Raw genomic sequence first — 13302 nt, 5'->3', positions numbered from 1 at the left:
ACCTCCCACTGCCACGTCCAGCCCGTTGGTGGCCCACACTGGGCATCTGCTCTAGGTACTCACCCTTCTCTTAACCATCATCTTCTCCAGGTCTTTGCTGATGTCAGCAAACACTGGCCTCTTGTCTGGCTCCTGCTTCCAGCACTGCAGCATCAGGCTGTACCTGGTGGGAAGAGCAGACGGGCGGCTATGACCCAGCAAGGACCAGCTGTCACAGCCACCACACCCAGCACAGTGCCAGGGGCCTGGGGGCCTGTTCCTGAGCCCCAAAGCAGTTTCTGCATCATCGACATCCTTCTGAGCTGGGCCAGGGTGAGGGGTCATCGGGGCTCAGGGTGCCCAGCACTGTAAGCTTCCTTTCCCTTGAGGGAGATTTGTTTTCAAGTACTTTCAAAGACACTGGTAGCTAGCGAACTGTGCCCACTATGGTGGCTGAGTGGGCAATGCCAGCCCTTCAGACTCTTCTGAAGGTTGAACTAGGTGTGGAGACACACAGAAAGGGCTGCCAATCAGCCACTCACACCTCTGGCTTACACCTTTACCACCTCCTTGAAACCACAGCCGTAAGGCCCCCAGGGCTGCCGTGTGTGGAGTGCTGGGCCAGCTGGCTGCCAGCCCTGGCTGCAGGGAGGTGGTGCCACTCACTCTTTTAGCCCCGGGCTGGGCACGTGGCACGTGCACGCAGACTTTGTGGAATAAACATACCGGCCTGTGTCTGCACGCAGACAACTCCTTTCTCATGTGATCTCCACCCGTGCTGTGGGAGTAGGACCTCCGTGTGTGAAAGCTGGCGCTTGGGCTGACATCTGAGCTCTGCTGGCCTACCCCTTGCCTACCCTTGCACTTGTTAGCCCCGGGCTGGGCACGTGGCACATGCACGCGGACTTTGTGGAATAAACATACCGGCCTGTGTCTGCACGCAGACAACTCCTTTCTCATGTGATCTCCACCCGTGCTGTGGGAGTCACCTGAGGACCTCCATGCGTGAAGGCTGGCGCTTGGGCTGACGTCTGAGCTCTGCTGGCCTACCCCCTGCCTACCCTTGCACCTCCACTTGGCACTCCCCAATATGTGCCCCATGGGCCAGTCTGAACTACCTGCCCCTCTCCAAGTGACCTGCAGGCACAGGTGTCTGGCCTTGGGCTCAGCTGCTTAGACTGATCTCATCCTTCCCATACCCCTCTGCGGGCTCTGCTCCCCCTCATCCTTGTAGTTCCCCCCCAGGAAGCCCACCCGGCCCCAGTGGAGTTGGATCCTCAGCATCTGCTGCCATGCCTGAGGGGGGTTCTGTGACTTCTGCCCTGTCATGCTCTGCTTGTCACTACCCACCCCCCAGCTCACCGCAGACTGGCGCCCAGGGCTGCTAGGAGAGGAGGAAGAGTGCCTGTGGCCTGCCCCGCCCAAACCCCATGCCTGTGTGAGGGAGGCGGGGCCGAAGCAAAGCCTGCTCACATCTCCTCGCTGCAGTTGTCAGGCCTCTCCATCCGGTAGCCCGTCTTCAGAAGGTTGAAGAGCCGCTCAGGAGGAATCCCAGGGTAGGGGTTGCCCCCCAGGGTCACAATCTCCCACAGCAGGACACCAAAGGACCACCTACGGGAAGCAAGACAACCAGTGAGTGGCTGCGCCACGCCTGCCCTGCCCGCTGGGGAGCTCAGACATCTGTCCCCCCAGCAGCTGCTGGCCCACCAGCCCAGAGCCCCCTCTGCCACCTGCAGAGAGCAGGTCTCAGCCTGGGCCCCATGGCACCAATGGATGCAGGATGGAGTGGGGATAGCCTGCCCCGCCCCTGCTGCTGCGAGGCTTCCCAGCTCAGGCCCCACACCCACAGGGGCACTGGGAGCCCAGGCAATGGGTCACTGAGGCATCAGAGATGGCCCAGAGCCGCCCAGCAGGTGCAGCAACATGCAGGCTCGACCCAGGCCACGGGCCCAGGTTCCCGGCACATTTCCTCCACCTTCTCTGTGTGCTTGGAATTCTCCTAAGTCTTAGAAAGAAAAAAAGCACGGCTATAAGAAAACACTTAACTGCGAGGGAGAATTTACTGTAAAGCGGGAACAGAATCGTATCACCAAACAGCATTACCACATGAGCCCACTCACAGGGATGGGAAGCAAACACCTGCACACCTCAGAGGCCGCGCTGTGAGCCAGTGGTCACTCGGGGCGGGTGGGGTCCTCCTGACTCAGTCTCTCCATGCTTTACTTTCAATTTCCCAGTTGTCTTATGCTCAACTTCCCAAATCAGGAAGCAGTTGTTTAAAACCGTAAGAACAGCCTACGCTGTTCAAGAGACGCACGTCTTGGTGACAGAGCACTTAGACAAAACGTCTGCTGTGTCTTTGAAAACTATCCCGTCTGTAACTTGACTGGAAGACTGAGTGTGGTTCTCGCCTTTGAGCAGTCTGGGGCACACTGAACTTACTCGAGGCCATGCCCACCTGTGGGTGGGAACCACCCTGCTCAGGCCCACAGGAGGGAACTGCTGGGCTGGGCCTGTGTGTCACTGAGACTCCCACAGGAGGGAGGGGAGAGGGGGAAGGCCACGGGGATGTGCAGCCACTGCTCACTGCTCTCATGGATGTTACTGCTGCTTTCAAAACTACTGCCTGGGCCCCGGGCACTGGCTAAGTGAAGGCACGAAGCTCCCTCAGGCTGGGGAGTCACTGCTGATGCTTGGCACAAGCTGACAGCACTCGGGGCCAGCGCTGTTCCAGGCTGGCTGCCCACGCAGGGGGCATAGTCCCCTTCACACGTAACCCAGGAAGGCACACCCACACTTACACATCACTCTGGGTGGTGTAGATATGATCAAACAGGGACTCAATTGCCATCCATTTGACTGGAATCCGGCCCTAAAGAGGGAGCGAAAGAAGGGCATTAACGTTGCTGGGAACTGGAGGGGAGTGTGCAGGAGGGCGTGGCCCTGTCTCAGGCACTTCCAGCTCTGGGGGATGCTGAGTAATGACACCAGAATGCTCCCGGTACAGAACTGGCACGCAGCTTCAGAGGGCCGGGGTCCAGCCTGGCCCTCCTGGACACAGCTGAGATGCCAGCGGGAGTCAGCTGGCTTGCCCACAGATACACAGGCCTGCTTGTCAAGCACCACATTCCTGCTGAGAAGGAACCCAAGGAATTGATACCAAGCCCACGCTAGGTCCCCTACGGCCACCTCTGGGGAGCTCTGGGGTGCCCCGGGGGGTGCTGCCCAGCTGGTGGGCCAAGAACACCATCCAGCAAGATCTGCCCTGATGTCTGAGGATGAAGGACTTGGGGAAACCAGCACTTCTATCTTGGGAGTTCTGATGGAAACCAACACACTAACTGCCCTTCTGGGCAGCGTCGAGGAAGGAATCTGTTTATGGGCCTCAAGGCTGGTTTTTGCCTCGTTTTATGCCAGGGCCCTTTCAGCATCCTCTGGAAGAGTACCCCTCACTGCACAGGTGCTGGGGTCGGTCAGACCTAAAAAATCCCTCATTGTTTTGGATTCTCCCTCACTCCCTTCCTTGTGGTGCTCTGATTGGGTGCTTTCTGCTACCTTGTCTTCCAAATGACTGATGCGATCCTCTGCTTCAGCTAATCCACAGTTGATTCCATCCAATGCATTAATTTCAGTTATTGCATTCTCCATTTCTGACCAGTTCTTTTTATGATTTCTATCTCCTTTTTTATGTTTCCTATCTCTTTGTTGAAGTTCTCACTGAGACTATCTATTCCTCCCCCAAGCTCACTGAGCATCCTTATGACCTGTGTTTTGAACTCTGCATCTGGTAGAGCGCTAGTTTTGGTTCCGGAGTTTTGTTCTTTCATTTGGGACGTGCTGCTTTGTCTCCTCATTTTGGCTGTCTCCTGTGTTTGTTTCTATGTATCAGGTGGATCTGCTATGTCTCCCGGTCTTGGCAGAGTGGTCTTACGTAGCAGGTGTCCTGTGAGGCCCAGTGGCACAGTCCCCCGGGGTTCACCTGAGCTGGACGCTCTCAGGGCATCCCTTCCGTGGGTTGTGTGCCCTTCTGTTGTAGTTGAGTCTTGACTGCTGCTGGCATGTCAGTGCTGGGACTGACCCTCATGCTGACCGGCTGTGAAGACTGGCCATGATAGTGGACAAGCAGTTGTGTGAGGCTGACCCCCGGAGTGAGATTGGCTGCAGTGAGGCTCAGACCCCAAGTCCACCTTTTGGGTGTGATGTCTGTAGTGCCAATTGGGGGGTGTTCTGGAGTGGTCTGAAGCCAGCCACCAGGTGTGTTGGTTTTGGAGTCTCTTGGGAGGGGCTCCAGTGCAGGCCAAGGTCAGCTGTTGCATGTATCTGGCCTGGATCACCTGGTAGGGGCTACAAAGTTGATTTTTGGTTGGTAACTGCCTGTTCTGGGCTTGGAAACACCTGGGTTATGCTGCGAACCAAGGCTGGGTACCACTACTGCCAGGCTTGGGGCTGCTTAGCGAACAGCACACCAAGGCCAGACGCTTCTTGTTTGGGGTTTGTGGGCCTTTGATTTTAGAAAATTCCAGTGTGAGCCCAGGCTAACGGCTTGTGGATTAGCCTCCGAAGGAGGTTCGGCCGGGCAGGGTGAGAGAATCATCAGGTGGAGCGGTTCATGGAGATTCATGGAGACTTTGTGCCCGGCTGCTCTTGCAGGCTGGATTGGAGGAGGGCTCACTAAGCAACAATGGCGCCTGCAGGCACGTTGCTCCAGGGGAGAGCTGCCCCTCCAGCCTTTGCCGGAAGCCAGATAATCCAGTTCCTCCCTCTTTGTCCCTGGCATTTTTCCATTTTTTGAGCTGCTGTCCCTTTGCTGGAGCTCAGGGAAGTGTTTGTGAGCAAGTGAGTCTGTGCTCGGGCCCTTTAAGAGGACACCTGGGTCTACAGCAGCCCTCCGTCTCACCTGGACAGAATCCCCGCCGATTTTCAGAGCCAGCTGTTGTGGGGACGCCTCTTCCCGGCACTAATGATCCGGGCTGGGGAGCCTGGTGCAGGGCTGGGCCCTCACTCCTCAGGGGGCCCCTCTGCAGCCGAGACATCCCTCCCAATTCGTAACTGCCACACATGGGCGCGGGACCAGCCCTTTTCCTGTCTCCACCCTCCCTCCTACCAGTCTCAACGTGGCTACTTCTTTATACCCTTGGTGATAGTTCTGTTCATCAGCTAGTCTTCAGGCGGTTCTGAAGGGTGGTTGTTCTGTAACTTGGTTGTAGTGCAGATGTGGTAGTGGGAGGAGGCGAGCAGAATGTACCTGCTCTGCCATCTTGACCAGAAGTGACCCCAATGCCACTTGACAAAGAGCTTTCTGTAGGTAAGTCTTGAGGCAGAAATCAATTTTAAAATGTGCACAGTGGATTTTAATGCAGCATTTACTGTGACTCCTTTTTCTTCAAGCATCCTTTAGGATGCATGCCCTTGACGAAGTGTGGCTGTTTCTGGGGCACGCGCTTGTAACAACGCTGCCTGCAGCCTGTGCTCCGGGGCCCTGTGTTTGAACCGTTTATGCTTCTCTGCTCGATGACATAGGGCCTTCTTGGAGGATCAGGGCAACAACAGGAAGGCTCTGTCCACATCCCTCCACAGGGTGGGGACAGCCCCTCCACTTCCCCTTGGGCAGTACTGAGATGTGCTGTCACAACGGAAACCCCAGCAAAAACGAAACACCGTCCTCACAGCCTGGACCACAGGGGCTCCCACCCTCAGGGTGACGCTGTGTGCGGCTGCTCTGTGTGTTACTCTTTTCTGAGCGGCATCTGTTCTGCACGTCGGGGCAGCTGTGACTCCCGAAGGGCCTGTGAGCTGAGCCCGTCTGGTCTGTTGGAGGGAGGCTGCAGGAGAGGGGCTAAGCAGGCAACACAACGAAGAGGCCCATGACCAATGCCACAGGAAGGCGCACCAGGCCAGGAGCCAGATCTCCCCAGAGGGGCCCCGACCACCGACTTCAGAGATTGGGAGGATGCGCAGTGGATTTCAACGCAGCATTTACTGTAACCCTTTTTCTTTAAAGCATCCTTTAGAATTCATGTCCTTGATGAAGTCTGTTTCCAGGACACGTGTTTGTAACAGCGCTGCCTGCAGCCTGTGCTCTCGGGGGCCCGTGTTTGAACTTTTTGGCTGTTTCGAGGATGACCCTATGCTAAGTCTCTGGACCTTCTCCAGGGCCCTCCTTGAGCCTCCCAACTCACCCAGGCTCCCAGGCTCCCGTCCCAGGGAACCTCCACCTGTGACATGCTTCATGCCTTTCTACAAAGAATGGCCACACCCTCTCCTCTGCCGAAGAGCTAAGTTACACAGGATGGAAACAGGGACCTTCATCCCGCAGGAGGGTGGGGGACACTGCAAAGAGGATGGCTATTTCCGCAGCATTAGGAGGCCTTCGAAAGGGACAGTGACGAAGAGCAAGAGAAGCTTTGGCACCCGGCTCTCGGCAGCCAGCCCTGAAGGGCAGGTGCGGGTGTGGCCCTCCGGAAGAGAGGAGCACACTCCGGGATCAGCCCTGCACAGGGTCTCTGGAGACCCAAGATCAGGGAAGGATTTGGGGATGAGGGCTAGAAGTTTATACTCTAAACATCCGCTTTATCCTCTCCACCCTGTGGGCACCCTGCCTGCTGCCCCCACCACGCCCGGGGTGTCAGGGCAGCACACCCCAAGACCTGGTACCTTGCTCCTCTTCACATAGGAATCCTCTTCATACACATCCCGGGACAGACCAAAGTCCGAAATCTTCATCTTCCGCCCCTCGGCTACAAGGACGTTTCTGGCTGCTAAGTCCCGATGGACGAGCTGCAAGGAAGACATAGCAGGGACCCCTAAAACTCAGGCCCACCAAGGCAGTGAGGGTGCGGGCTGGGGCAGCACACACCTTCATCTCGGCCAGGTATCGCATCCCCCGTGAGATCTGCCAGGCGAAGGAGATGAGGTCACCCATGGTCAGGGCCCGCTCGTCCGGGTTGTCCAGGTAGCTGGAGTTGCGGCTGCCTCTGCTGCCAACGTAGCCGGGCCCCACCTTGCGGCTCTCTCGCAGGAAGCCCCGAAGGGAGCCGTACTTGGCATATTCCACGATGAGGAGAAGCGGCCCTGGGGGCAGAGGGGGCTGTGGGCTGGCTGCCTACCAGGCCTGGGCAGACAAAACTCAAGCTAGCTCTGGGCGCCCCACACAGCACGGGAAGGAGGGCATGCAGGCCCCCTCAGGGCAGCTCTGCAGAGGGACACAGCCCTGCTCTGCTGGCAGCTCCAGGACTCAAGTCCCAGCTCATTCTCACATCACTTGCTCTCCCTGTGAGGCCCACGCTGAAGCCGCTGCCTGGGTGGTTGACCATGATCTTATCCCAGGGCGCCCAAGGCAGGCAGCTCCTATACTCAGTGCTCCCTGGGGGTGCATCCCTCGCTGCTAGGGTGTCAGCCTCTCCACATCCCTGGTCCTGGCACAGCATGGGCTGGGAGTGACTGACGGAGGCAGGGTCTGATCACACATGGCCCACCTGCTTTCTGCTCCTGCCTGCTCTCAGCAGCTCCCAGGCCTGAATTCTGCTGGCACTGACCAGCATCCCTGCTGCCCTTGCCCTGTTGGCTCCGTCCCCTCACACCCCCAACACACGCATGCACACACGTGCGCGCACAAACAATGAGAGGCTCCTGGCGGCTGGTCTCCAGTGTCTTTAGGTGACACATGGTGACAATGTCTTTGTCATGCAGGGCTGGGGTCACCTGGAGATCATCGCATGCCTAGTGCCCAGTAGATGCCTAGGAGGCACCATCCACTTCTGGAATTCCTCGCCCGGGGGCTCTGCCTGGAGCAGGGTGCCAACAACCAGAATGCTACCAGAGACCTCTGGGCAGCCCAGCAGGCCTAGGGCTCTGGCCTCATGCCAGCGCTCCTGGGGCAGCCCCTCCCAGCCCTCTCACTGACACAGGGGGTTCTAGGACAGAGAGCAGGGGCCAGAGGAGAGGAGGGGGAGGGGAGGAAGAAGAGCACAGCGGCCCAGAGCTGGGCCTGTGCCCTGCAGCTGCTGGTCTGTGGCTGGCCTCACCGTCCTGGCTGCAGGCCCCATACAGCTTGATGACGTTGGGGTGGTTGACCTGCTTCAGGAGGTTGAATTCTGACAGTAGGTCCCGTAGCTCATTTGGGGAGGCGTTCTCTGAAACACAGGTCAACAGAGAGGGCTGCAAACCCATCCCTCTGGAAGCCCCGTCTGTGACCATGCGGGGTCGCATTAGCCCACAGCAGGCTTCTGCAGAGACCCGCTACTTTCTCAGATACCCTGCCCCTAACTTCCACAGCTTGGAGCTACTCTCCGCCCGCCTGTAGGATGGTCGACAGTGGCCTCCTCTGCCTCCAGGGAATAAGAACCCCAGGAGGCAACGTCCAGTAGTAGGATCTCTCCATGGACAGCCTCCCGGCTCTGGGCTGGGTGTTAAGTGGAGTTACTTCCTTGCAATCGCCAGCTTTCAAAGACAGCAGTGCACAGAGACCCCCTCATTAATCCTCTGGAAAGGAAAGGGGACCCTCTGGTGTCCCCAAACGCCTGATGACCAAGCACTCGACATCGGGGCAAAGCCCTGGAGGAAGGTAAGGCCACAGATTTAACAGAAGTCTCCTGCCAGGAGGAGGGCATGCATCCTGAGTGGGCAGGGCTGGTTTGGGGTCCCATCGGGAGTGGGAGCCCCATGTGGAGGTATTTTGAGTCAGAAGCTGTGCTAAACAGTCTTTCTGGGTCAGCGCCCCATGGCCCACTGCCTAACTGTCCCAGACCACTGCTGTGGCTGCAGACTTGTCTGGAAGCGAGGGGAGATGGGGCATCAGGGATCAGGAACCCCTGTACCACACATGGGAGGCCCTGGGCAGGCCTCACTGAGCCTGCTTAGGGCGTGGGCTCTCTCAGGTAAGAGGCGACATAGTCTGAGGGCCTGGGGAAGCATCCAGGAGCCCTGCATGTGTGGCCCCCAACTGTGCACCAGCCGAGTCTCGCCCACCACACTGCCGCTGGGACCTTGTCAGTCTACTTGGGCCAGAGCCCAGCCACGGCAGAAACATGAGTTTGTGTGGTTGTGTGTGTGCCCACTCAGAGCCAAGCCTGTGGCACAACTGGTCACTCACGGCCATCCTGGGGCGGCCAGTCCTCTCAGGTGGCCTTTCCACCCGGGCCCCAGCAGACACTTAGCTGAGAGGAATGAATGGGGCAGAGTGAGGTGGGGAGAGCTAGCAGTTCAACACCAAACAGCTTTAAAGTTTTTTTAAAACTCAGGTCTTTACCCAACGTTGGTATAGAATAGTGGTTCCCAACCTTTTTATGGCCATGCCCCACCTAAGCATCTCTAAAATACTGATGCTCCCCTGTGACATATAATTCTTATTATTCAAAAAGTGAACTATTCATGTGGAGGAAGCCTAAAAGGCCATTCACTTGGTCGAAACAATCTTCCAAAGAACATGGCATCCATGAAAGAGAAAAAGAACGAAAGGGCAGTTGAAGTCTGAGGTAGAAGTCACTAAAAAATTGTTAAATAATAATAATATGAAGTGATATGAAAGAATAGCAAATAAAGTTTCAAAATGTAATAGAGAACTGAAATGCATATGTCATAATATATATGTATATACTGTATAAGAAGACCCTAGAACCATAAAAAATGCAAAAAATTCACTGTTAATAACTCATTCTTGAATTTCCCCCCTTAAAAATCAAATTGCCCCCTGTGGGGCATGTGCCCCACGTTGGGAACCATTGGTATAGAAGCTACACCACTCTAGAACCTTCCAAGGGAGGAAAGTCCTTGTCCTGCTTCTCTAAGAGCCAACCAACCCAGGTCGTCTATGATGGGTGGGGTCCCCAGGCTGCATCCACTCAAGAACAACCCTGGCCCTAGCCGGTTTGGCTCAGTGGATAGAGTGTCGGCCTGCAGACTGAAGGGTCCCAGGCACATGCCTGAGTTTTGGGCTCGATCCCCAATAGGAGGTGTGCAGGAGGCAGGCGATCAATGATTCTCTCTCATCATTGATGTTTCTATCTCTCCCTTTCCCTTCCTCTCTGAAATCAATAAAATATATTTTTAAAAAAAAAAAGAACCCTGGAGGTTCCTGAGGCGTTGCCAGCACAGTGCCACCTCCTGTGCTGTCGGGGCTTCGTCTACCCCTGGGGCTCCCACAGGTGTGCATGGCAGAGCCACCCTTGTGTGCTGCCTGGACAGGTACCTTTCAGCATCTTCACGGCCACAGTCGTGTACCCAGCTTTGCCTTTCAGCCGGAAGGCTGTTGCCTCGACCACTTTTCCAAATTCGCCTTCTCCCAGAGTTTTTCCAAGAACCAAATTCTTCCGCGGGAACTCCCACTTTGGGTCCTCCTGCATTGGGGTTGAAGGAAGGAGGAGAGGTGAGGGGAGGAAGATGGTGAGGGTAAGAGAAGAAGAATAAGGCAAGACCCATGAACAAGTCCCGGTGGATGAGCTCCGGTGTGCAGAGAACTGACTGTGATCTGGACCAGCAGGGGACAGTCACCCACGTCCCTAAGGGCAGGACTCCACAGCGGGGCCCAGAGGTGCCATTCCATGACAGGCCTCCACCAGGCAAGGCAGGTGTTGCCACAGACTGGCCTGGACTCTCCGGATGCCTGTACGCTTACTGGTCCCAGTTCACTGAACATGCCCGGGGCCACCCTGGGCCCGTGTCCTCGTCTCTCTAATGAGGTGTGTGTTCAGGGCTCACTGAGCATGACAGGTGCTCATGTGGGAACATGGCCTCTTCCCTGGGAGCCAGGCCCAATCCTCTCAGCACTGCTTCCGCTTTGGACACCAGGCCCACAGGCCCTCTCCAGAGATGCCAGGAAGCCCCCAGTGGCCCAAGTCACTATGGGTGGAAGTGTCCAGAGCAACTTCCTGGCAGCCTGTGGAAGAGGCTGCTCCTCCCCCGGAGCCGGCCATTGCTCTGAGCCTGCACACACCCGCCTGTCCTGTTCCCCTTCACACACACCTTGCCCACACACTCAGGACTCTCGAGGGTGCCTTCTAGACACCTCACCTGGCTGTGCCCTGGGATTCTGACTGGGGATGCCCATGCCTGCCTGGAGCCTCCCCTCCCAAGTCCCCCTGCAGCTGGGCGTGGACGTGGCTTCTGGGGGATGCTCACAATGTGCCTCACGGGGCTCGCCCGGCCCACAGAGATGACACCCCGAAACTCGCTGCCCCTGAAACGGCCAGAGCCAGGCACACTCAGGACTCTCGAGGGTGCCTTCTAGACACCTCGCCTGGCTGTGCCCTGGGATTCTGACTGGGGATGCCCACGCCTGCCTGGAGCCTCCCCTCCCAAGTCCCCTGCAGCTGGGCGTGGACGTGGCTTCTGGGGGCTGCTCACAATGTGCCTCACGGGGCTCGCCCGGCCCACAGAGATGACACCCCGAAACTCGCTGCCCCTGAAACGGCCAGAGCCAGGCTTTTTGATGTCTGGGTGCAGAGGCGCCTCCTCTCAGCACCATGGCCAGGGGCACCTCCCTGGTGTTGTCTCAGGTTCCTAGGAACCCATAGTCAGGGTCAGAGTGGACAACACTGTCATCGCTGCCCGGAGTCCTCGCCTCACACGGCCGGGAACTTCAGTTCTACAGAGACCAGACTGAGCACGTACGGCTGTCACCAATTTCATCTTCTTAAAAACATTAAATGTCATTCTCCCTACTTTATAGATCAGCAAACTGAGGTGAGCAGTTGAGTGGCATGTTTGAGGCCTCAGAGCTGGTCAGTGTGGCCCTTAGGTCTCAGGCTGGGCTCTGGTGGCTCTGCATTCTGGGCAGCAGGTGATATGGGCCAAGGTGGGCGGGTCCACCAGCACGAGCACCATCAGCCCCCCTCTCCCAGGAGCCTCACTGCAAACTACCAGGGTAGATAAAGGGTAGGTAAAGGCTCATCCCAGAGGCCTCGGAGGAAGGTGAGACACTGCTGGGCGGGGCTGCACCCCCCAGCTGCTGCGTGACTGGAAGTAGGAAAGCTGGGAGGGAGGCTGCAGTGGCCGCTGCAGCTAGGAACAGCCTCTATGGCCCAGACCCTCACTAAGGGGCAAACACCCCCTGGGTGGCTCCTCCTACAAACCCAGCCACCTCCCAGTCCTGGTGGTGAGGTCAGGACCACGTGGCCCCTGGATGCTGAGCTTCCTGCCTGAAGGTCCATACACTGAGCTCTCCCTTCCCAGCCTTGAGGTGGGACTTCTGTTCCCACACACCCTCCATTCAGCACTTACCTCCGTGCCCCCTGCCCCCGAACTGGCTCCCAGCTCCTCAGGCAGGTCCCAGCCAGAATGCGAAGGGGCACTGCAGGCTGAGGGGAGACTGGCCAGTAGGGGCCCTGAGGAGCACACGGTGACCACAGATCCAGCTTCTCCCACTGAGAAGGGAACTTGGACACCTACTGGCACTCTGTCAGCTGGCTGGTCGCAGAGCCGGCCAGAATGCGAAGGGGCACTGCAGGCTGAGGGGAGACCTAGCCCCTGAGGAGCACACGGTGACCACAGATCCGGCTTCTCCCACTGAGAAGGGGACTTGGACACCTACTGGCTCTGGCTGGCACTCTGTCAGCTGGCTGGTCGCAGAGCCTAGGGGCTGGCTCCAGCACAGGTGGCCCCCCACGCCACAGAGGGGCTCCCCTCCCTGCTGCTGCCACCATCCCTCACCTGCATGGGGACAGCGCTTCATCCCCCGACTCCCACTTTTGCACCCACCCTACAGACTCAACAGAGCAGCCCGTGGAAACGAAAGCAGACCATAGACCTCCTCTGTTCACCCCCACCCAGGGGTCCACACTACCCTGCGGGCCCCCCAGGTCCTTGGGCATCGGCGGGTGTAGCAGACTGCCCTCACCGTGTCCTGGGGCCCACACCTCAGTCGGTCTGAATCAGCACCCGTCAGTCTCGCTCACTAAACTGCCTCTGTGCTCTCTGCCCGGCCCCTGCCCGCCCTGGAAGTCATTTCAGTGAAGGCAGGGGGTTGCTGGAAACTCACACACGAGCTGCCTGTGGGTTGCAGGACAGCACCCCCTCCCCCAGTGCAGCCCTCCCCTCCGTAGCCCCCAGAGGCCAGTGCCACCTGCAGGAGCCCCACCTGGAACCTCACCGGGATCTTGAAGGCGTCCACAGAGACCTGGTTCTCCATGGAGTCCAGCGAGGGCCGCCGGGCACTGGAGGAGGAGTAGCTGATGGGGAAGGCCTGGGCCGGCCGGTGGACAGTCATCTCGGCCGAGGCGATGGGCGCCTTGTGGGCGTTCTTGTGGTAGCGGTGGATGCAGAAGGTGGACAGCAGCACGGAGATGATGAAGGAGAAGAGCACGGCCGCGGCGATCACCGTGCGGCACA

General features: G+C 57.9%; 1 protein-coding gene across 1 annotated transcript in view; it reads right to left on the bottom strand.

Moving 5' to 3' along the window:
* The window catches only part of RET (ret proto-oncogene), a 40859-nt gene that overhangs the window by 4925 nt on the left and 22632 nt on the right, over positions 1–13302 (bottom strand). Inside the window, exons 11-18 of the mRNA XM_014536075.1 lie at positions 13064–13302; positions 10166–10313; positions 8004–8111; positions 6836–7050; positions 6634–6756; positions 2781–2851; positions 1453–1590; positions 64–163 (exon numbers count right to left, since the gene is read on the bottom strand). Coding sequence (XP_014391561.1) covers positions 64–163; positions 1453–1590; positions 2781–2851; positions 6634–6756; positions 6836–7050; positions 8004–8111; positions 10166–10313; positions 13064–13302 — 1142 coding nt within the window. The remainder of the gene's footprint in view (positions 1–63; positions 164–1452; positions 1591–2780; positions 2852–6633; positions 6757–6835; positions 7051–8003; positions 8112–10165; positions 10314–13063) is intronic.

This window comes from Myotis brandtii, unplaced genomic scaffold, assembly GCF_000412655.1.
Source record: "Myotis brandtii unplaced genomic scaffold, ASM41265v1 scaffold1563, whole genome shotgun sequence".
NCBI lineage: Eukaryota > Metazoa > Chordata > Mammalia > Chiroptera > Vespertilionidae > Myotis > Myotis brandtii.
The sequence above is the reverse complement of the archived record's forward strand: the minus strand, read 5'-3'. Positions and strand labels throughout refer to the sequence as shown.